The 24280-nt window shown below is 40.7% G+C and overlaps 1 protein-coding gene across 1 annotated transcript in view; it reads left to right on the top strand.

Moving 5' to 3' along the window:
• The window catches only part of CSMD1 (CUB and Sushi multiple domains 1), a 2205021-nt gene that overhangs the window by 423886 nt on the left and 1756855 nt on the right, over nt 1-24280 (top strand). Inside the window, 1 exon segment of the mRNA XM_068281348.1 lies at nt 11764-11980. Within this exon segment, the coding sequence (XP_068137449.1) occupies nt 11764-11980 (217 nt within the window).

Genomic DNA, 24280 nt, shown 5'->3' with positions numbered 1-24280 from the left:
CTGATCCTCTGCCTCTAATACTTTTAACCATAGACCCTGAACAAGCATATGTTTTTGACATTATTGTCAGATCTGACAAGATTAGTTGCATGCTTGTTTCTGGTGTTGTTCAGCCACTACTGCAGCCAATTAGATCAGCAGGGCTGCCAGGCAACTGGTATTGTTTAAAAGGAAATAAATATGGCAGCTTCCATATTCTTCTCACTTCAGTTGTCCTTAAAAGGATGCATGTGGAAAATTATGAAAAATCATATTTACTTACCTAGGGCTTCCTCCAGCCCCTAGAAGCCTATGTGTCCCTCACCACAGATCTGCTGTCCACCAGGCTCCTGGGGTCCTCAGTTTGGGGACCCCTATGAACAGACCCTGGGAGACTGGTGGTGAGCAGAGCTGCGGCAAGGGACACATAGACTTCTAGGGGCTGCAGGAAACCCCAGGTAAGTAAATCAGTAACAGTAACAAAAGATCAATTTCACCAAGATTGAAATGCACCATAAACTACTTTAGTCCTATGTTGCTTTTGCTTATAGAAGACAGTAAAAATCTGACATCTTTACAAGTAATCAATTTCCTGACTGGGGATTCTCAGTATTTCATTTATTCTTTAGTTTCCAAAGGAGTCGGCACCGTCTTAGTAAAATAGCTCTTTATTCCATATTAAAGGTTAAAATAGAACAGCATGATGTATAGCAGGACAGCGACAGCTCCGCTGTTTCGGGTCATCCACCCTTTTTCAAGCTGTATGAGCACAACATCCAGGTGGATGTTGTGCTCATACAGCTTGAAAAAGGGTGGATGACCCGAAACAGCGGAGCTGTCGCTGTCCTGCTATACATCATGCTGTTCTATTTTAACCTTTAATATGGAATAAAGAGCTATTTTACTAAGACGGTGCCGACTCCTTTGGAAACTGGACTTTACTAGTCACCTGAAAGTGCACAGGTGATTTGAGTCTTGGCACGTCACTACTTTGACATTTTTGTTTTTCCCCCATTGGTGCATACTACATACGGTTTTTCATTTATTCTTTGAAAAAAAGTTATCCAGCCTCCCTATGCACTTCCACACTTTATTGGCAGTTGGACTAAGCAACTGCCATTCGGTAAGAGCTTAGAATCCACTGTGAGATGGACTAGCCATTAACCTGGCAGATTTTTACTTCCTACTATACTGTAAGTGACAGCAACATACAAAAAAAGTAAATTATGGCGCATTTTATCCTTGGATAAATGTACTTATTTTTTTTTAAATTTTTACAATTTATGATCGAGGTCCTTTAATGTAATCTGAACGCAGTCTATCTGTAGATCAAAATATTGTTTTTTTCTTGGATTGTGTTATTAAAAATGTTTTTTTTCATTCTCATTATTAACAGCTCTGAAGTTGTTTTAGTAATACTATTACATGAAATAAGAGAAGCAGCCTAAAGTAAATATTTTTATCTTAGCTAAGATTGATACAATCTGTATTTCTTGGTTATTTAGCCACAATAGAATAGCTATCAGCTTTATTTCCCTGTAGCTTGATTTCCTCACAACCAAGCATTTATTTCTTCTTATCTATTGTTACTGGAATGCTGTGCTCTGCAGAGCTTATCAAATAAACTACTTTGCTTGAATTCCTCAAATAACCTTTGACTAACTATGAGCAGCAAAAAAATTGGTTTTGCAATCTTTACATTAAAACTATGGGACCTGTTTTTAAAGACACAGATTATCACAGTTTAGGTTTAATTCAGCAACATTGCAGTAAGCCATATCATCATGTGCACATATTACTAATGGGTACTGCAGCTTATTGCATGCTCATTTCAACAAATGCACATGAGGTTGTCCTTACATGTGAACCAGTTCATTATAACCAAGCACTATACTTGTTCTGTGACGGGCTGAGCTAATTTGTTTAGCGACCATGGCTTTTCAGTAGAGTACTGTTATACATGAGTAAAAGATGGATTATTATTTTTATTATTCGATTTATATAGCACTAACATTACGTAGCACTGTATAATAAATTAAGTTACAGATATTAACCTATTTTGGTTCCTGGACGTAGAAACTACGTCAAGGAACCATGCGCGCTCCCGCGGCCGATTGCGCGCATGCAAGCGCGCTCCCGGCCCACGGTTCGTTAGCCAGGCAATCAGTGAATCGGGCTATGGTGCCCGATCACTGATTCCTCTCCCCCGCTGAAAAAGCGACAGCTTCTCTCGGAAGCCGCGTCTTTTCTGGCTGTTACCTCCCCCATGCGTCTCTCTAAGCGTATGTTACGGTTAGAGTGACGTCATGTAAACAAATTCATGTCCGCCATCTTGTGGCCAAAAAGTAATACTACAGCTAAAAGTTAAAAAAAATAAAAATCAACACACATTTACATTATAAACCTATTGTTTACATCCCACCCTCCCAAACTACCCAAATAAAATGTTTAATATAAAAAAAAAACATTACAATAAAAAAAAACATGTAAATATTTACCTAAGGGTCTAAACTTTTTAAATATCAATGTAAAGATGATATATTTCTATATATTTTTTATTTTAAACTTGTAAAAAGTGATCGATGCAAAACGGAAAAAATGCACCTTTATTTCCAAATAAAATATTGTCGCCATACATTGTGATAGGGACATAATTTTAACGGTGTAATAACCGGGACATATGGGCAAATACAATACGTGATTTTTAATTATGGAGGCATGTATTATTTTAAAACTATAATGGCTGAAAACTGAGAAATAATGATTTTTTTCCCCATTGTTTTCTTATTCTTTCTGTTAAAATGCATTTACAGTAAAGTGGCTCTCAGCAAAATGTACCCCCCAAAGAAAGCCTAAATGGTGATGCAAGATATAGATCAGTTCATTGTAGAGATGAGCGTAATGACCTAATTACGATTTCGCGAAATTTCGCGTAATTAGTGTAATTACGATTATGGCCGTAAGTACATAATCGTAATGAAGAAGGATTTCGCGAAATTTTGCGTAATCGTAATTTTCGCATTACAATGGTTATTTGTTCATGCCGTAATTTCGCATTAAACGCTACCGTAATTTCGCGTTAAACCGTAACGTTCTGTATAATATAAAAAAGCCGCCGACTTTAAGGGTTAATAGCAAAGCCCCCTTAAATGCTAAGAGCCTCAAATTTGGAGAATATATTAAGGAGATCAGGAGGAATAAGAGGAAAATTTTTTTTTTCAAAAAGACCTTATAGTTTTTGAGAAAATCGATGTTAAAGTTTCAAAGTAAAAATGTATACATTTAAAAACCCGCCAACTTTAACGGTTAATAGCAAAGCCTGCTTAAAGTTTAGGAACACCAAATTCCTAGGGTATATTAAGGGGATCAGTGGGAATAAGAGGAAAATTTTTTTTTTCAAGAAGACCTTATAGTTTTTGAGAAAATCGATTTTTAAGTTTCAAGGGCAAAAATGTCTTTTAAATGCGGAAAATGTCAGGTTTTTTTTGCACAGGTAACAATAGTGTATTATTTTCATAGATTCCCCCAAGTGGGAAGAGTTTTACTTACTTCGTTCTGAGTGTGGGAAATATAAAAAAAAAACGACGTGGGGTCCCCCCTCCCAGACCTCTTTAACCCCTTGTCCCCCATGCAGGCTGGGATAGCCAGAATGCGGAGCACCGGCCGCATGGGGCTCCGCACCCTGACCATACCAGCCCGCATGGTCCATGGATTGGGGGGTCTCGGAAGGGGAGGGGCAGCCAAGCTTTCCCCTCCCCCTCCGAAGCCCTTGTCCAATCCAAGGACAAGGGGCTCTTCTCCACCTCCGAGGTTCATGGTGGAATCTGGGAGTCCCCTTTAAAAAGGGGTCCCCCAGATGCCCACCCCCCCTCCCAGGAGAAATGAGTATAGAGGTACTTGTACCCCTTACCCATTTCCTTTAAGAGTTAAAAGTAAATAAACACACAAACACATAGAAAAAGTATTTTAATTGAACAAAAAACATAACCACGAAAAAAGTCCTTTAATATTCTTAATTAACCATTAATACTTACCTGTCCCTTTAAATAAATGATCCCACGCAATATCCTCGGACATGTTCTATCAGTTACAATGTAACAAAGTTATTACAATGTAACAACTTTGTTACATTGTAACTACGCCGCACCCGACGTCACTCGCCGCTCACCCGCCGCATACACTTACGCATCCTTGCAGGACGCTAAGTCCCCGCAGCTCCCGCTGTCCACCTCGCCCACATCTGTCACCCACATGTCACCCACATGTGGGTGACATGTGGGTGACGTGGGAGAGGCGGGGAGGCAGCGGAGCTGGCGGGGACTTAGCGTCCTGCACGGACCCGACAGAGCTCTGAGCTATATAGCTCAGAACTCTGAGAACGGAGCATCTTTGTATTTGGGCTCCAAGGAGCCCCATTGGTCCTTAGCAGACCAATGGGGTTCCTTCAAATCAGAAGGAACCCCATTGGTCTGCTAAGGACCAATGGGGCTCCTTGGAGCCCAAATACAAAGATGCTTTCGAGAGCTCTGAGCTATAGCTCAGAGCTCTGTCGGGTCCTGCAGCACAGACGCGGCGGCGCCGGCGGCGGTGAGTGACGTCAGGTGCGGCGTAGTTACAATGTAACAAAGTTGTTACATTGTAATAACTTTGTTACATTGTAACTGATAGAACATTTCCGAGGATATTGCGTGGGATCATTTATTTAAAGGGACAGGTAAGTATTAATGGTTAATTAAGAATATTAAAGGACTTTTTTCGTGGTTATGTTTTTTGTTCAATTAAAATACTTTTTCTATGTGTTTGTGTGTTTATTTACTTTTAACTCTTAAAGGAAATGGGTAAGGGGTACAAGTACCTCTATACTCATTTCTCCTGGGAGGGTGGGTGGGCATCTGGGGGACCCCTTTTTAAAGGGGACTCCCAGATTCCACCATGAACCCCCACCCAGGAAATCGCGGCCTCCACCTCCACCGCCCATCGGAGGTGGAGAAGAGCCCCTTGTCCTTGGATTGGACAAGGGCTCGGAGGGGGAGGGAAAGCTTGGCTGCCCCTCCCCTTCCGAGACCCCCCAATCCATGGACCATGCGGGCTGGTATAGTCAGGGTGCGGAGCCCCACGTGGCCGGTGCTCCGCATTCTGGCTATCCCAGCCTGCATGGGGGACAAGGGGTTAAAGAGGTCTGGGAGGGGGGACACCAAGTCGTTTTTTTTTATATTTCCCACACTCAGAACGAAGTAAGTAAAACTCTTCCCACTTGGGGGAATCTATGAAAATAATACACTATTGTTACCTGTGCAAAAAAAACCTGACATTTTCCGCATTTAAAAGACATTTTTGCCCTTGAAAATAAAAATTGATTTTCTCAAAAACTATAAGGTCTTTTTGAAAAAATTTTTTTTCCTCTTATTCCCACTGATCCCCTTAATATACCCTAGGAATTTGGTGTTCCTAAACTTTAAGCAGGCTTTGCTATTAACCGTTAAAGTTGGCAGGTTTTTAAATGTATACATTTTTACTTTGAAACTTTAACATCGATTTTCTCAAAAACTATAAGGTCTTTTTGAAAAAAAAATTTTTCCTCTTATTCCTCCTGATCTCCTTAATATATTCTCCAAATTTGAGGCTCTTAGCATTTAAGGGGGCTTTGCTATTAACCCTTAAAGTCGGCGGCTTTTTTATATTATACGGAGCGTTACGGTTTAACGCGAAATTACGGTAGCGTTTAATGCGAAATTACGGCATGAACGAAACGCGAAATTTCGCGTTGAAAATTACGCTTACGGTACTTTCAATTATGATTTTAATGGCAATTTCGCTACGCTAATTTCGCATCGTAATCGCAAATTTCGCATGCGTAATTATAGTAATGCGAAATTACGAAAATTTCAGCTCAACTCTAGTTCATTGTGATAAGTAGTGATAAAGTTATAGGCTAATGAATGGGAGGTGAACATTTCTCAAGTGAAAACGACGGAACGCGAATGGGTTAATAAATTGGGTTTACAGACAAAATACAGGTAATAAATGAAACAAACTATGGATGTTTTTTGTATCTGGATGATACTATTTATTGGAGAACTTAAAAGAGAGTGAGTTTTTGGCCAAGAAGACTTTTTTTCAGTCTACAATAGTGGGGTCTGAAGAAGGCTTATTGGCAGAAAGCATTTATTTATTTATTTATTTCTGCTAAGTTGGCCAATAAATAGAATCATCCCGATTCAAAACTTCCAAACCTAGCTATAAAAACTTTAAGGCTATGTTCACTTTATAAATCGCCAGCGATATCGCAAGCGCTGAGCGATTTATTGAGCTTTTTTAAAAGCACTTTTCCTTGCACTTTGCACTTAGAAAAGCACTTTTGTAATTGCTTTTCTAAGTGCTTTTGCTGAGCAATTCATTTTTTCACTTCCTGACAAAGTGCTTTTTCTAACGCTTTGCGATTTCCCTATACCTTCCATTGAGCCAAAGCGCTCAGAAAATGGTACATGTAGCGCGTTTACGATTTCAAAGAAATCAAAACGCTCACATGTGAACACTCTCATAGGTAAACATTGCACAAAAGCTTTTAGGGTGATTTCTAAAATTGCCAGCACTTTAAAAACATGGAAACGCTCATAGTGTGAACAAGCCCTAACTGTTGAATATGTTCAGCTCTGGGGAAAGTTGAAAGAATGAGCATAGTTCACTAAAGCTCTTAAAGCTATATCATCTCCTTCAGTACATCACACCCACCGATGGTGTGCATGACAGCTCTTTGGGCAAACCTTGGAAGTATGGTAATTGGTGTAGTGTTTTATGGTGCTATGCAGGCCTTAAACCTCCCTAGCAGTATTGACAGTTATACACATCAATACAAAACATGCTGTGAACAGTATTGACGTGCATGCATGTCATTACTCTCCTGCTCTGTATACTAGACCCTTGCTTGACACATTTTGGCAAGTTACAAGAAAAAAAGGATATGAAAATGAGTTGGATCACTTCTTGCACATAAATCCTAGGAAATTGAACACCATGGGGGTTTAAGCCAGTCCCAAAGCCAGGCATGCTAGCCCATTTGACATGTTTTGATGAATCACTTTGTAAAGCAAAGAATCAGAATCTGGAGACATAATGAAGGTAGCAATATACTTAAAAATGAGCTTAAATTTGTTAATGGCACCAAATAAGTTTGCTAATTTAAACTTTTTGTGCTCAATTACCATAGTCACACTATCAGTTCATTATTCCTTTACTAGTTCCTGTTTGTGACATTTATAAACTTAGAAATCACTTAATCTTACCTAACTTTATTTTCAGTGGAGGTACTAATGGTTTTTTAGCTCTGGAGGGTACATTGGACTTTTGATGTATACATTTCTCTTTCCAGTGACAGTATAATTGCTGATGCTTAATGGTTACAGAATGCTAGACAAATGTGACGTGTTAGTAATGGACACCAGTGGAAAAAATAATTAAAATCAAGCTAAAACGGAAGGCAAGTATTGTCTTACCTTTCAAGGAATTACCAAACAATGAGTTGTAGAGGTAGTTTTATTCAGTAATTAAAAAGGACAATGCATTTTGCAGGTGACACCCCTCCTCCTCAGGTCAATGTAGTGCCTTAATTGGCTGTATATAATAGCAACGAGCGCCTCATAGTCTGTTGTTAATAATGGAAAGTTGGCATCTAGTAAGATGGAGATCAGGGAGAACTCGAGAATGCAGATGCTCTTGTATTCACCACAAATCAGAAGTTGTCTCTTCATGAGTCACTATTCAATTTCAAAATATTCAGTCATTCATGTATTTGTTTTAGTATTAAATGTGTTCAGCTAGGTAAATATGTGGGTTTGCTGCTTATAAAGTGAATGACAGGGGTTCCCTTTACTCAGCAGGGCTACAGCCCAAAATTACAGGCATGTGGTCTGGTTGACACCTGTGCATATCCAATTATGCAGTGGGATTATGCTTTCTGTTCTGTGGTACGCAACTTTTTTTTGATACCATATGTAATACATATAATTTTATTTTGGCATGTTTAAAAATGGGGAAAAAAATGGGTAAATTTAAATATCAGATTTTTTTATCCAGTTTTTGGACTTAGGATGATATACAGATCCCCAGCAAAAATGGCATTGAAAACATGATCTCTCTCAGGTATAGAAAATTGCAAAAATCAGTTTTATTGGGGGAATTGTACTAATAACAAACAGACCAACCAATTAAAATCAGTTAAAATTGGCCACTAATGAGCGCTCAATATTCTCATCACCACACGTCACGCTCTCATACACCCCTTCTGGTACCGTTACCAAAACCCCAGATCTTCAGAGAGATGGAGAGAGCTAGTGCAGATACAGACACGTATAAAAGATCTTCAGCTTGCAAGCTCAGATAGGCATTTGCTGGTATGTAACAGTCTCACCACCCGTGTAATGATTCCCATAGTGTCTGTCCAGTACTCATCCGGATCCGGTCCACCTCAGGACAGTCCACATCAGGCCATGTCTCAGAGTGTTGCCAGCGTCTTTCGGTGGTAGGCGTAATAGATCAACCTGTTCTGCACATCAGTGCCCTATCGGGGAGAAAAACGCCAGCCCGCCCATACATGCTATCCCAGCTGCTGTTTCGTTGCATCCACCCATTTGCGAGCGTCGTCAGGATGTGCGCGATATACAGATCCCCAATCTGTGCAAGTTTGTTGTGCTTTATTATATCTATCAATACATGTTGACACATTAGAATGGAAAGAGCTATTTAGAATATTGAAAAGATGGATGCAGCTTTTAATAGGTTCATCATCAGACACAAAAAAATCGTAAATTCAGCATGTTTCTGTATCTAGGCAACAGATGCATACTTGGGTACAGAGATTTCAGTTACACAAACTGCAAGTTTGTAGTGCCTGCCCCATCACAAATATGAGCGTGTGGCACAGAGAAAAACACTTTGGCACTGATGCTATTCCAGGTGATAAGTAGCTTGCAGATGCGAGCTACTTATCACCTTGCAATCATGCAAGGATTACTGGCAAACCTATTGCCAGTTTCACTCGTGCGATGGCCGATCACTAGGGAGCATTACTCAGGCGAAAGCCTGAGTGATACTCCCATGTTACGGGCGATGGGGAGTGAGATTTAGCATGTGGTGCTGTCCTTCATCACCATGGCCTCGTTCCACACATGCACATCTTCCACCACTGCATCTGGGGGTCTCCTTTAACCATTTCAGCTGCGCGGACATGAGCTTCACATCCGCAGCGGCAGCAGCTAGAACTGCAGGGACGCGCTAGTCACGTCCCTGCAGTTTGGGGGGTCTGCAGGCGATCCTGCGGGCAGGTGCCCGCTATCGCATTGCCACTGCTAGCAGGGGGGATGGCTGCAGGGGACAAAAGTCCCCTATGCCAATCCGAGCATGTCCGCCGAGAATAAACACTGTTTTTGTTCAAAAACAGTGTTTATTCTTACATAGAGCCGCTGATTTCCACCGGTTTGTTAAATTTATGAATGGAAACAATGTTTCCATTCATAACCTCCCTGCCGCCACTGTAATTGGAGGCTTCCGATGGAAGCCTATGTCACATCCCCTAGTTACAATGTAACAATACATTGTATCCTATGTAGCATAATTGTATGCTACATATAATTTTGCTCAGCTGGGACATCTTGCGGTCAAATAGTAAAATACACCTGTTGACTATAGGGGAAAAAAATAATAAGAAGATCTATGTCAAGAGGGCATCTTAAAATTAGTGATGGATGTACAACTGAAAAAATGCACCTTTATTTCCAAATATTGTGACCATACATTATACTAGGGATATAATTTTAATGCTGCAATAACCAGGACAAATGGGCAAATAAAATGTGTGGATTTTAGTTATGGTAGCATGTATTATTTTAAAACTATAATGGCCGAATACCGAGAAATAATAGTTTTCTTTTTCCATTTTTTTGGGTTATTCCTGTCAGAATGCAACTAGATTAAAATAATTCTTAGCACAATGTACCGCTCAAAGAAAGCCTATCTGGTGGCGGAAAAAACAAGGTATAGATCATTTCTTCGTGATAAGTAGTGATAAAGTTATTGGGGAATGAAAGGGAGGAGCGCTGAAAGGGGAAAATTCCTCTCGTCCATAAGATGAAAAATACCTGCGGGCTGAAATGGTTAATAAGGAGATCCCCCCCAGAGCTTCCCGCCAGGTCGCCGGACATCTCTGTAGCCCCCCATGTAGCTGTGCAGGCACCCCAGAGCAATTTACCTTGCCCCACTGTACACCTGCTGCCTCTCGCCGCAAGTCCCATTTTGCAATTACATTGTATGTGTCGCTGTAATTACTTTCTATTGCAGAGTCCCGGCAAAGCATCTTTGAATCTCTCGCCGGGGCTCCCCATTGGTCCACTGTCAACGATGTGCTTTAGCATGTTTAGATCTGCTTTTTGCAGAGCTAAACTAATGCTTATGTCTGCTCATGCTACGCTTGCCGGAGGCATGGAAAGTATAATAGGATAGGGCAGTGTTTCTCAAACCTGTCCTCGTGACCCCCCAACAGTGAAAGTTTTTCAGGTAACCTCACCTATGCACAGGTGGTGTATTTAGTATCTCAGCTACAGGGAATCCCCCTAGCGGAGTCACCAATTGCCCCACCTGTGCATAGGTGAGGTTACCTGCAAAATATGCACTGTTGGGAGTCACAAGTACCGGTTTGAGAAACACTGGGATAGGGTGTAAAGAACTCGCTGGCGATAATATTGCCGAAGCGAGTTTTTTTTAACACCCTGCCTAGTGCTAAATGCAATTGGATCAGGAGACGTTATCATTGCCTGATTATCGGACTCGCCAGCGTTTAATGCTGGAAAGTCTGACAATTGCATCAGGCCCTTTGTCAGATAATTGCCCTTGTTGATGTATTGGTAGTTGATGTATACCATGTCTGCAGAAAAAAAAAAATATATATACTGTATATCAACTGTAACAATAAATGAAGATGTGCAAAAGAGACAAATCGGTCTTTTTAAGACCTCTGTCAATTGAGAATTTTTCTTTTTCCTGTGATTGTATAGTTTAAGTAAGTTGTCACAGTTAGCCGTATAAGTAACAACCCAATTTGCCAGAATGGGAGACCGTAATAATCGCAGAGGAGGTTGGTATGTATATGGTTGACTGAAATAAGTACAGTTCTCCAGTCAAATGCTGTTACTGTATGTGCTGAAAAATGAAGAAACAGAATAAATATGAGTGTGATCGAAAATACTGATGCTGCCAAAGTTGCAATCTCCTATTAAGAGTCATTTGTATGTAAAACCAAGTTATTTGATTAAAAGAATGTCTTTGCTTCATCCAAATAAACACTGAAATCAAAAAATATTTCCATAAAATTATACTTTTGATTTACATGCCTCTTCCATTGCTGTGAATTAGCTGTGGCCAGTACACTGGCCTTTTACTAAAAAAAAAATCATCAGCAAGCATGTGCTATGTTGAACAGGGCATGAACTACAGACTGATTGCCTGATAATGGCTTGTTTGAAAATCTTGAACAAAAATAAGTTGTTTTTGATAAGCTAGCCCTGGTTTTTCAGTAAGTATTTCTAGATGGTAAGAAAATGAAAACAAAATAAATTAAATTAAATCACATAGAGGTACCTACAAATATTTTTTCTTGATATTTTAGGGGATCTGAGACATGCCTATAGTCTCTACCGCTGTCCAATGTAATCTATTTTTAGTGCTTTGGATTGAAAAATAAAATAAATGTATATGCAAAAATGTTTTCCTTATACATATTTTTTTCCATTACAGGACAAAATTGTGGCGGTTTGGTGCAAGGTCCAAATGGTACAATTGAAAGCCCTGGATTTCCACATGGGTATCCAAATTATGCAAACTGTACTTGGATAATAATTACTGGTGAAAGAAACAGGATACAACTGTCATTTCACATTTTTGCTCTGGAGGAAGATTTCGATATTCTTTCAGTTTACGATGGACAACCCCAGCAAGGGAACTTAAAAGTCAGGTAAGACAAACTTAAAAAAATCTATTTATCCTATCTATCTATCTATCTATCTATCTATCTATCTATCTATCTATCTATCTATCTATCTATCTATCTATCTGTGTTTGAGGCTGTAATATGATACTCTAACCATGGAGTAAAAGGTTTTTTTTTCATTTGGGAGCAGAGAAATGAACCGTGAATTACAGTAGTATAGTTGTCTGGAATCCTGTAAAAATGTTATTAAAATTAAAATCTGAAGTCCAGGAAGACTAAGGCATGGTTGACACTTAGTAGAAATCATAAGTGTTTTGTAATTCTCTGAAAATACAATACTGGTAGTCACACGTTTATTGTATATCAATAGCATTGCATTTTTTGTGCATTCATATGCAGTTTTGTGTTTGGGATTTTTCTGCATTGTAAATTTGGACAGCAAATTTCCTTATTTTTGTTAGTGTTTTGTGTTTCAATGCAAGTCAATGAGAGTGCAGTAAAAACACAATTATGCATAAAAAATTGCATGCAATTTTGAGGGTAATTGAATACATTTTCATGTAAATTAATTTATGTATGCTCACAGATTACTTACAAAATGAAGAAACACATACAAGCACATAAAAAAATTGCAAAAACTTGTATGAACGTTCTTACAAAAAATACCTGAGAAATTCTAAATGCAAATCCTTGCGTGTGGGAAATCACATCCAGAAAACATTATCCTTATAGCCAATTCTCCTCACTTCTTGAAACATTCACCAATAACTGCACCTGAGAACCAAAACCTCAGGTGGAAATCTGATCATGTGGTCTTTCTTTTGGCAATAGCAGTATCAGATTTCCAGTGATGTTAGCGGCTACTGTTGGTTTTAACCACTATACACAATTCAATACGGCATATAGAGAAAATAAACCATTGATATCTAACTAATATAAACAGTTTTCCTGGACACAGCCTTGTACACTGTGGTATTGTGTTTGCTGTCTGCAGATGAGTAACCTAATGTTGATCTGATAATGTTCACCACTATCTTTGTAGTGCTCTGTGCTGTAGAAAGTGATAGGACTGTCATTCAAATGTCGTGTCTCTAACATCCCTCATTCCCCGACTTCTTCATGGCAATTAGGAAGTCTTTACAACTCACGATTGGTTGCTATGGGATATGACGGTACAGAATATGCAAGGCAAATGACCAAAACAGAAAGTATGGGACTTTTTTTATTTTCTAAACCTCATTATTACAAAATGTACCTGGATAGGCAAATACACACATTTGGCTTAAGTTGCTGATTAGTTTCTTGTTGGAGAATTCTGATGTTGATCTGTAGTATGAAGCATGTAAATGGGCAAGTTAAGAAAATCATATGGAATTGAAAAGCCTGCTTGCTTCTCCCAGCTTTAAGAGTAGAAAAGATATACAAACATCTTCTTTCTATGTAATAAGTGTTCACTTGCACGTTAATGTAGGATTTAAAATAAGCTCTCTTGCCTTCACAAATAGATATTTTCAGTAGATGGGTTAAAGGGAACCTGAGGTGAGATGGATATGGAGTCTGCAACATTTATTTCCTTTTAAACAATGCCAGTTGCCTGGTTGTCCTGCTGATCTGTTTGGCTGCAGAAGTGACTAATTCACACTAGAAACAAGCATGCAGCTAATCTTGTCAGATTTAACAAAAATGTCAGAAACACCTGATTTGCTGCATGCTTGTTTAGGGTCTATGGCTTAAAGTATTAGATGCAGAGGATCGGCAGGATAGCCAGGCAACTGGTATTGCCTAAAGGGACCCAAGCTAAGAGATATATGGGGGCTGCCATATTTATTTCCTTTTAAACAATGCAAGTTGCCTGGCTGTCCCCTTGATCCTGTGTCTCTAATATTTTTTGCCATAGGCCCTGAACAAGCATGCAGCTGATCAGGTGTTCTGACTTATCTGACTGAATTAGCCGCATGCTTGTTTCAGGATTGTGATGCAGACACTACTGACACCGAAAAATCATCAGGACTGCAGGTCAACCAGTATCTTCTGAGAGGAAATAAGTATGGCAGCCTCCATATCGCTCTTACCTTTAGTTCCCTTTAAAAGGAAATTAATATGGGATCCTCCATATACCTCTTCAGGTTCCTTTTAAAATGTATCTACACACCTGTGGTAAGTAGATAATTTCTTTATTAATATTTCTACTTCCTGCCTGCAGTTTTTTGCCAGTGGACAGGAAGGTAGTGGTAGTAATAGTGGAAGAGGATTTCACACAGACAAAATAAAGTTATTTGCATGTTCTCAGTCAGCAACATACATTTTCTTTCTCTGTTAAGTCCCTCAGCAAGTCTACACTCAAGGGGCTTGATTCACTAAACCGTGATAACGCAAATATCACACCTTATCAAAGATATCACACCTTATTAAAGTTAACACGCCTTATTAAAGTAGCATAGCGAGCGCTACAAACCCGCAGGACGAGTGCCATTGCCAATTAGCAGGTTTGTAGCGCTCGCTATGCTACTCTGATAAGGCGTGTTAACTTTGATAAGGTGTGATATCTTTGATAAGGTGTGAAATTTGAGTTATCATGGTTTAGTGAATCAAGCCCAAGAAGTGAGAATATCTCAATAATTTCCCAGAAGAAAAAATAAAGGTCTGCAGGTAATTAGGTGTCGGAGAAAAATACATAAATACCATTTGTTAAAAAAAGACATCCATCATTAAGGTACCCATTAAAACACACCTAAACTGAGAGGGATATGGACACTGCCATATTTAATTCTTTCTAAACAATGCAGATTGCCTGGCTGTCCTTCCCGAGCCACTATATCTAATATTTTTAGACCCTGAACAAGACCCCTATTATAGACCATGAACAAGCATTCCAATCAGGTGTTTCTAATTAAAGTTGTTTGACCTAGCTGCATGCCTATTTTTGGTGTGTGATTCAGACACTACTGCAGCTAAAGAGATCAGCAAGACTGCCAGGCAACTAGTATTGTTTACAAGGAAATCTATATGTCAGCCTCTTGTTCTCCGTTTAGGTGTACTTTAACCTATTTTGGTTCCTGGACGTAGAAACTACGTCCAGGAACCATGCGCGCTACCGCACGCTCCTGCGGCCGATCGCGCGCATGCACGTGCACTCTTGGCCGCGGATTCGGTAGCCAAGGAATCAATGTATGGGGCTATGGTGCCCGATCACTGATTCCTCTCCCCCGCTGAAAAAGCGACAGCTTCTCTCGGAAGCTGTGCTTTTTCTGGCCGTTCCCTTCCCGATGAGTCACTCTAAGCGTGTGTTACGCTTAGAGTGACGTCATGTAAACAAACTCATGGCCGCCATCTTGTGGCCAAAAAGTAAAACTACAACTAAAATTAAAAAAAATTTAAAAATAACACACAATTACATTATAAAACTATACTTTACATCCCACTCTCCCAAAAATACCCAAATAAAATGTTTAATATATAAAAAAAAAACCATTACAATAAAAAAAAACAAACACATGTAAATATTTACCATGGGTCTAAACTTTTTAAATATCAATGTAAAGATGAAATATTTCTATATTTTTTTTATTTTAAACTTGTAAATAGTGATAGATGCAAAACGGAAAAAATGCAACTTTATTTCCAAATAAAATATTGTCGCCATACATTGTGATAGGGACATAATTTTAACGGTGTAATAACCGGGACATATGGGCAAATACAATACGTGAGTTTTAATTATGGAGGCATGTATTATTTTAAAACTATAATGGCTGAAACCTGAGAAATAATGATTTTTTCTGTTTTTTTCTTATTCTTCCTGTTAAAATGCATTTACAGTAAAGTGGCTCTTAGCAAAATGTACCCCCCAAAGAAAGCCTAATTGGTGGCGGAAAAAACAAGCTATAGATCAGTTCATTGTGATAAGTAGTGATAAAGTTATAGGCTAATGAATGGGAGGTGAACATTTCTCAAGTGAAGACGGAACCTGAATGGGTTAAAGCAGAATTCCCCAACTCTGTCCTCAAGGCCCACCAACAGTACATGTTTTGCAGAAAACCACAAACATTCACAGGTGAGGTAATTAATGTCTCAGCAGAGCTGATTACCTACCTCTGTGGATTTCCACAAAACATGCACTGTTGGTGGGCCTTGAGGGCAGTGATGGGGAATACTGATATAAAGGATACCAGACCTGAAAACAGGAATATAATGTCCCCTGTGCCGATGCCTACTGCTCTCCCCATTCTCCTCTCTGCCCCCTGAATGCACCCCGGGATCTTCTTGTAAGTCACCGGAGTCGGGCTTCCGTGCAGACGCTGACCGGGCTGGCCTGCATGGAAGCCTGACTCCGGCGGCTTACAAGAAGATCTGGGGGTGCATTCAGGTAAAATGCAGGGGGCAAATAGGAGAATGGGGGAGCAGTAGGCATAGGCACAGGTAACATTATATGTCTGCTCTCCCCATTTTCCGATTTTTGGGGCTCTGGTATCCTTTAAGTAATGTAGAGTAGAGTACACGTTCACACAAAATTATGTTTGTATCTGAACACCAAAATAAATGACTGGCAAAGTAAACAACCACAAAGTATAAACCAGTCATTTTGGATGCTTTGTCTGGCTCACAAGAGCATAAAGGAATGATTAGCATTTCTCTAACAACTTCCTTAAGTTTTGCGTTGTTTTTTGGGGGGGGGCATATAACAGTGCATACAAAGAAGAACTATACAGGGTGCGTCATTTATATAGAACATCTTAATAAAATGGGAATGGTTGGTGATATTAACTTCCTGTTTGTGGCACATTAGTATATGTGAGGGGGGGGGGAACTTTCAAGATGGGTGGTGACCATGGTGGCCATTTTGAAGTCGGCCATTTTGAATCCAACTTCTGTTTTTTTCAATAGGAAGAGGGTCATGTGACACATCAAACTTATTGGGAATTTCACAAGAAAACCAATGGTGTGCTTGGTTTTAACGTAACTTTATTCTTTCATGAGTTATTGACAAGTTTCTGACCACTTATAAAATATGTTCAATGTGCTGCCCATTGTGTTGGATTGTCAATGCAACCCTCTTCTCCCACTCTTCACACGCTGATAGCAACACCGCAGGAGAAATGCTAGCACAGGCTTCCAGTATCCGAAGTTTCAGGTGCGTCACATCTCGTATCTTCACAGCATAGACAATTGCCTTCAGATGATGGTATGGTGTTGTATATGGGGTACAAAGATAGTGGGGCCTTTTTTTTTATCAATGGAAACCTCAGGGCCACTGCATATGCAAAATTGCTACATGATGATGTGTTTCCCTCTTTATGCACTGAAGCTGGCACGTTCCCTACGTTTTTCCAGAAAGATGGTGCACCACTACATTATGGGTGTCAGGTCCGAGCATTCCTAGATGAACAGTTTCCTGAAATGTGGATTGGTCGTCGTGGGCCAGTTGAATGGCCCACAAGGTCTCCCGATCTGACCCCCTTAGGCTTTTATCTTTGGGGTCATCTGAAGGCAATTGTCTATGCTGTGAAGATACGAGATGTGCAGCACCTGAAACTACTGATACTGTAAGCCTGTGCAAGCATTTCTCCTGCTGTCTTTCTATCAGTGTGTGAAGAGTGGGAGAAGAGAGTTGCATTGACAATCCAACACAATGGGCAGCACATTGAACATATTTTATAAGTGGTCAGAAACTTGTCAATATCTCATGAAAGAATAAAGTTACGTTAAAACCAAGCACACCATTGGTTTTCTTGTGAAATTCCCAATAAGTTTGATGTGTCACATGACCCTCTTCCTATTGAAAAAAACAGAAGTTGGATTCAAAATGGCCGACTTCAAAATGGCCACCATGGTCACCACCCATCTTGAAAAATTTCCCCCCTCACATATACTATTGTGCCACAAACAGGAAATTAATATCACCAACCATTTCCATTTTATTAAGGTGTATCCATATAAATGGCCCACCCTGTGTAATTTTGTACTTCTCCTGGTAACCACCTGTATGCATTCTCTGCCAACAATTTAGCCATTTAAAAGTGCTGAAATGTAAATTGAAAGCCAACTTGAGTGTTGGGCGCTTCTTATGTTTGCTTATTGTTATGGCAATGCTAACAGGTTAGGTATCTTTCAGCAAATCTGAACACCACTGAAACTTCTTGGTTACATTCTAACCCTGGTGTACTTACTATTGTCATAAGCAAAGTGGTAAACCTCATCAGTATGACAGGGCTTTAATCCTTCAACATATTCTGTAGGCATCATAAATTAAAGGAAAAACACAATTTCTGCATTCTGTGACCGTGTTTAGAGAAATTTCTCATTTTGGAATGCTATAGTTATTTTGTAAAATAGCTACCACCTTTAGTGAAAACATCTGTAAATGGTACTTTTAGCTATGTTGGGTTCTATTTTTTGTAGGCAATTTTCTCTAGAAGCACATATGTTCTAAAAACTAAAAAAAAAAATAGTGTTTACTTTGGCATGCATTTAAAATGAGTATTGGGCTATATTTAGTACTTCACTGTTTTTTCTTTTCCTTTTTATGGATCCTCACAATCCATATCTTTTTATTCTTCTTCTTATGACTGGCAAAGTAAACAACCACAAAGTATAAACCAGTCATTTTGGATGCTTTGTCTGGCTCACAAGAGCATAAAGGAATGATTAGCATTTCTCTAACAACTTCCTTAAGTTTTGCGTTGTTTTTTGGGGGGGGGCATATAACAGTGCATACAAAGAAGAACTATACAGGGTGCGTCATTTATATAGAACATCTTAATAAAATGGGAATGGTTGGTGATATTAACTTCCTGTTTGTGGCACATTAGTATATGTGAGGGGGGGGGGAACTTTCAAGATGGGTGGTGACCATGGTGGCCATTTTGAAGTCGGCCATTTTGAATCCAACTTCTGTTTTTTTCAATAGGAAGAGGGTCATGTGACACATCAAACTTATTGGGAATTTCACAAGAAAACCAATGGTGTGCTTGGTTTTAACGTAACTTTATTCTTTCATGAGTTATTGACAAGTTTCTGACCACTTATAAAATATGTTCAATGTGCTGCCCATTGTGTTGGATTGTCAATGCAACCCTCTTCTCCCACTCTTCACACGCTGATAGCAACACCGCAGGAGAAATGCTAGCACAGGCTTCCAGTATCCGAAGTTTCAGGTGCGTCACATCTCGTATCTTCACAGCATAGACAATTGCCTTCAGATGATGGTATGGTGTTGTATATGGGGTACAAAGATAGTGGGGCCTTTTTTTTATCAATGGAAACCTCAGGGCCACTGCATATGCAAAATTGCTACATGATGATGTGTTTCCCTCTTTATGCACTGAAGCTGGCACGTTCCCTACGTTTTTCCAGAAAGATGGTGCACCACCACATTATGGGTGTCCGGTCCGAGCATTCCTAGATGAACAGTTTCCTGAAATGTGGATTGGTCGTCGTGGGCCAGTTGAATGGCCCACAAGGTCTCCCGATCTGACCCCCTTAGGCTTTTATCTTTGGGGTCATCTGAAGGCAATTGTCTATGCTGTGAAGATACGAGATGTGCAGCACCTGAAACTACTGATACTGTAAGCCTGTGCAAGCATTTCTCCTGCTGTCTTTCTATCAGTGTGTGAAGAGTGGGAGAAGAGAGTTGCATTGACAATCCAACACAATGGGCAGCACATTGAACATATTTTATAAGTGGTCAGAAACTTGTCAATAACTCATGAAAGAATAAAGTTACGTTAAAACCAAGCACACCATTGGTTTTCTTGTGAAATTCCCAATAAGTTTGATGTGTCACATGACCCTCTTCCTATTGAAAAAAACAGAAGTTGGATTCAAAATGGCCGACTTCAAAATGGCCACCATGGTCACCACCCATCTTGAAAAATTTCCCCCCTCACATATACTATTGTGCCACAAACAGGAAATTAATATCACCAACCATTTCCATTTTATTAAGGTGTATCCATATAAATGGCCCACCCTGTGTAATTTTGTACTTCTCCTGGTAACCACCTGTATGCATTCTCTGCCAACAATTTAGCCATTTAAAAGTGCTGAAATGTAAATTGAAAGCCAACTTGAGTGTTGGGCGCTTCTTATGTTTGCTTATTGTTATGGCAATGCTAGCAGGTTAGGTATCTTTCAGCAAATCTGAACACCACTGAAACTTCTTGGTTACATTCTAACCCTGGTGTACTTACTATTGTCATAAGCAAAGTGGTAAACCTCATCAGTATGACAGGGCTTTAATCCTTCAACATATTCTGTAGGCATCATAAATTAAAGGAAAAACACAATTTCTGCATTCTGTGACCGTGTTTAGAGAAATTTCTCATTTTGGAATGCTATAGTTATTTTGTAAAATAGCTACCACCTTTAGTGAAAACATCTGTAAATGGTACTTTTAGCTATGTTGGGTTCTATTTTTTGTAGGCAATTTTCTCTAGAAGCACATATGTTCTAAAAACTAAAAAAAAAAATAGTGTTTACTTTGGCATGCATTTAAAATGAGTATTGGGCTATATTTAGTACTTCACTGTTTTTTCTTTTCCTTTTTATGGATCCTCACAATCCATATCTTTTTATTTTTCTTCTTATGTAATTATTTTCAAAATTGGAGACTTCTGGGAATACTGATACAATTACCCTCTACAAAGGTGATAAAAATATTGCACAATGGCAGAGAAACCATCAAAACCATAGCATGATGTGTAAACAACCCGACAACCTGGAATACAGCCAAACAGATGCATACGCTTACATGACAGTATAGGCAATTGAATAAGATCCTGAAGGCAAGCTTGAAGGAAAACTGCATTTGGAATGCTTCCAAGGATTTTAAACCGATAGACATGTATTGCTGAGGTCTATAACGGGTACACTTTTATTTTTTCACGAAGGATGATAAAGATCTTGCACAGGAAATTAAAACATTGATGCTCATGGGGATGTTAAGTAAACTCTGTCTTACAAAGCAAATGACATTTTTATTTGTTATAGAAACTTAAAACCTATAGCATTTTATCTTTTTTTTTTTTCTTAAGGATTAATTCAGTATAAATCATTATGGCTACTTTGCAGTGCTCAGTTGTGTTGCAGAATAATTCTGCATGTCAACTCACTGCCCATACTATTCTATGGGCTGTTCACAGTACTGCATTGTAACTGATCGTGTTATTCTAACTCCCTGCAGGCAGGCTTTGCATTAAAATCTATGTCCATTCTCCACTCACATTTTAATGCGTGCATTATGTAACTGACCACTATGAATCCAGCCTTAACCTCTTTAGGACTGCAGGGCAAAACCCCCCTAGTGACCAGGCCATTTTTGGTAAAATTGTCCACTGCAGCTTTAAAGGGAAGATCCAAGCAAAAAAAAAAATGAGATTCACTTACCTGGGGCTTCTACCAGCCCCATGCAGCCATCCTGTGCCCTCGTAGTCACTCACTGCTGCTCCAGTCCCCCGCTGGCAGCTTTCTGACCTCGGAGGTCAGGGCCAAATTGCGTACATTTTTACACATTCCCGCTAGTGCAGGAACACTAACACATACATTTTTACGCGTTAGTGGTGAAACACGTAAATTTTTGTTCCTGCACTAGCTGGAATGCGTAAAAATGTATGCAATGTGGCCCTGACCTCCGAGGTCAGAAAGCTGCCAGCGGGGGACTGGAGCAGCAGTGAGTGACTACGAGGGCACAGGATGGCTACATGGGGCTGGTAGAAGCCCCAGGTAAGTGAATCTCATTTTTTTTTTTTGCTTGAACCTTCCCTTTAAGGCCAGGCTGCAGGGCCACACAATACAGCACAGAAGTGACCCCCCCTTTTCTCCCCACCAACAGAGCTCTCTGTTGGTGGGGTCTGATCACTCCCCCCATGTTTATTTTTTAATAATAAATATTATTGTTCGTGTTTAAAAAAAAACAAAACTGTTTCTTTAAAACCCTTCCCTCCCTCCCTCCCTCCCTCCCCACAGCCAGTCAATTACAGTGATTGGCTGTCATAGGCTTCTGCCTATGAGAGCCAATCACTCTCTTGTCCCCCAGGGGGACAGCCGTGTCACACGGCTGTCCCCAGTGCAGCGCTGCTGCTGATCGCAGCGCTGCACAGTGTAAATAGATGGCGATTACGCCGTCTAACAGTCTCCGAAGCGACAATAGCCGCTCGGAGACTGAAGGCGGGGCGGAGCTCCGCCCCCCAAGAAGGAGATGCGCGCGCAGCGTGCACGCGATCTCCTACATTAGCTGGCCCCAGGACTTTACGCCAATCGGCGTTAGGCAGTCCTGGGGCTGCCGCCATGGCCACGCCCATCGGCGTGACGCGGGCGGCAAGAGGTTAGTGAATGTGTACCGTTTTGGATCTTATATTTTGTAGTAGGGGACCACTTACCTCATTGCCCTCTATACGTCTGTCCCTATTTCGTCAGTTTTGATGCAGGCTGGACCCTAAAATCATTGTTTAAATTCTTTGACCAGTTTGGTCAAATAGTGAGGCTAGAGAGAGGAGGCAGAGCTTCTTTGTCCTGCTCTGTCATTTCTCCGTCATCTCCGCCCCTTTGCTCCGCCCTGTCAGTTGGGCTCCCGTAGATGTGCGGCTCCCCTGCTCATTACAAGAGCGCACAGCGCTGGGGGAAGGTGTTCGTGCATGGCTCTCAGTGTACGCACTCCGTAGACTGTGCAGTGATGTACTGCATGCGCGCGCGCTGTACGTTACACGTGAGCACGCGCGCACTTTCCCAGGGATGCGCACCCCAAGTCTCCACTGTCTCGCTCTATTTTATCGGCGCTTGAGACTTGGAGATATTAGGAAGTAAGAGGCTGCCGACCCGGAAGATGAAGCAATGGACGGACTCGGTAGCCATCTTGGATTAAAACCAAGCTGATTTTGGGCTATATTGCGCGAACGTGGGGCGGTGGTGCTGCGAAAACCAGCACAAGTAATTGTATTTACATTTTGATACATGCCTATGTCATTAAAAAAAAATTATATATGATACCCAATGGCTTTAAGAAGACAATGATCGGTATAATGTGGAGAAAGATTGATGTGCAAAGTCTGAGAGAAATTGTTTAAATTTTATTAGAACTTTAAGAATCTTTCACTTGATTTTATGCAACATTTTTGATGAATAATTGGTCGTATAGACCTTTCTAGCCAGCACATACTGTAGAGGCTGATCTGCAGATGAAGGTCTGTTAAACAAGGTGTGTATGAGATCTGCAGATATCATAGACTATGAATGCATTTTGCAGGAACGGATCTTTTGCAGGAATTGATCTTTTGCAGATACTGATCTGTTGCTGTAATGGATTGCGAATATGCCGCTGCGCGGTCTGGCAGCGGTTCAGACCGGCGGTTTCCGCACAGCAGCATGCGTCTGGTTTGCCTGGGCCTTCTAGTGCACACAGATGGAGAGCTACGCACGCGCCCACTGGGAGGCAGGACCTTTATGCCAATAGGAGAGGGATCAGCTGATCAGGTCGATCAGCTGATCCCAGCGCAGTTATTGATTGGCTGAGTGGCGCTGGGAGGCGCTGAGGAGCGCTGCAGTATATATAGATCTTGCTGGTCAGTCTCAGGTCGTCTGCCGTTGCGAATACCTATGTGTGAGCACTCAGACCTCAGTCAGATCCCACAGTGTGTTAGAACCAGGTGGACCTGGGAATTCACACTTAGCCAGATTACGCTTGTGTTATACTTTAGACCAGTTTCGGGGTGTTGAGACCAAGGACCTCACACCCAAGCTTAGGATTACTGTGTCATTACTGTGTTATACTTTAGACCAGTTCCAGGGTGTTGAGACCAAGGACCTCACACCCAAGCTTAGGATTACTGTGCCATTGCTGTGTTATACTATAGACCAGTTCCGGGGTGTTGAGACCAAGGACCTCACACCCAAGCTTAGGATTGCTGTGTCATTGCTTTGTTATACTATAGACTAGTTCCTGGGTGTCGAGACCAAGGACCTCACGCCTCAGACTAGGACTCTGCTTTATTTCTGTTATGACTATTTGCTCTGTCGACCTCTCTATTGCTTTCTGATTCGGTACCTCTGCATATCTGCCTACCTGTTGCCAAACCCTGCCTGTACCCGGTTACCGAATCAGCCTTCTGTCTCTGTACCTTATCTGCTCGTGTGTTGCCGACCTGGCCTGCCCGACCTTCCAGGGTGTCACTCACTCCTTGAGTGCTCAGTCTATCTGTACTAGTTGTGACACTATTCCACCAAGTGTCAGTTGCAGCTAGGACTCCCGCTCCTCAGAGAGTCCGGCCTTTTAGCAGCCAGTGGCCTCTTCCCCTGGAGTCCCCTGGCTGCAGTACAGTCTAATATCTGATC

Source organism: Hyperolius riggenbachi, chromosome 4 (assembly GCF_040937935.1).
Source record: "Hyperolius riggenbachi isolate aHypRig1 chromosome 4, aHypRig1.pri, whole genome shotgun sequence".
NCBI lineage: Eukaryota > Metazoa > Chordata > Amphibia > Anura > Hyperoliidae > Hyperolius > Hyperolius riggenbachi.
This window is presented reverse-complemented; position numbering and strand designations above follow the sequence as displayed.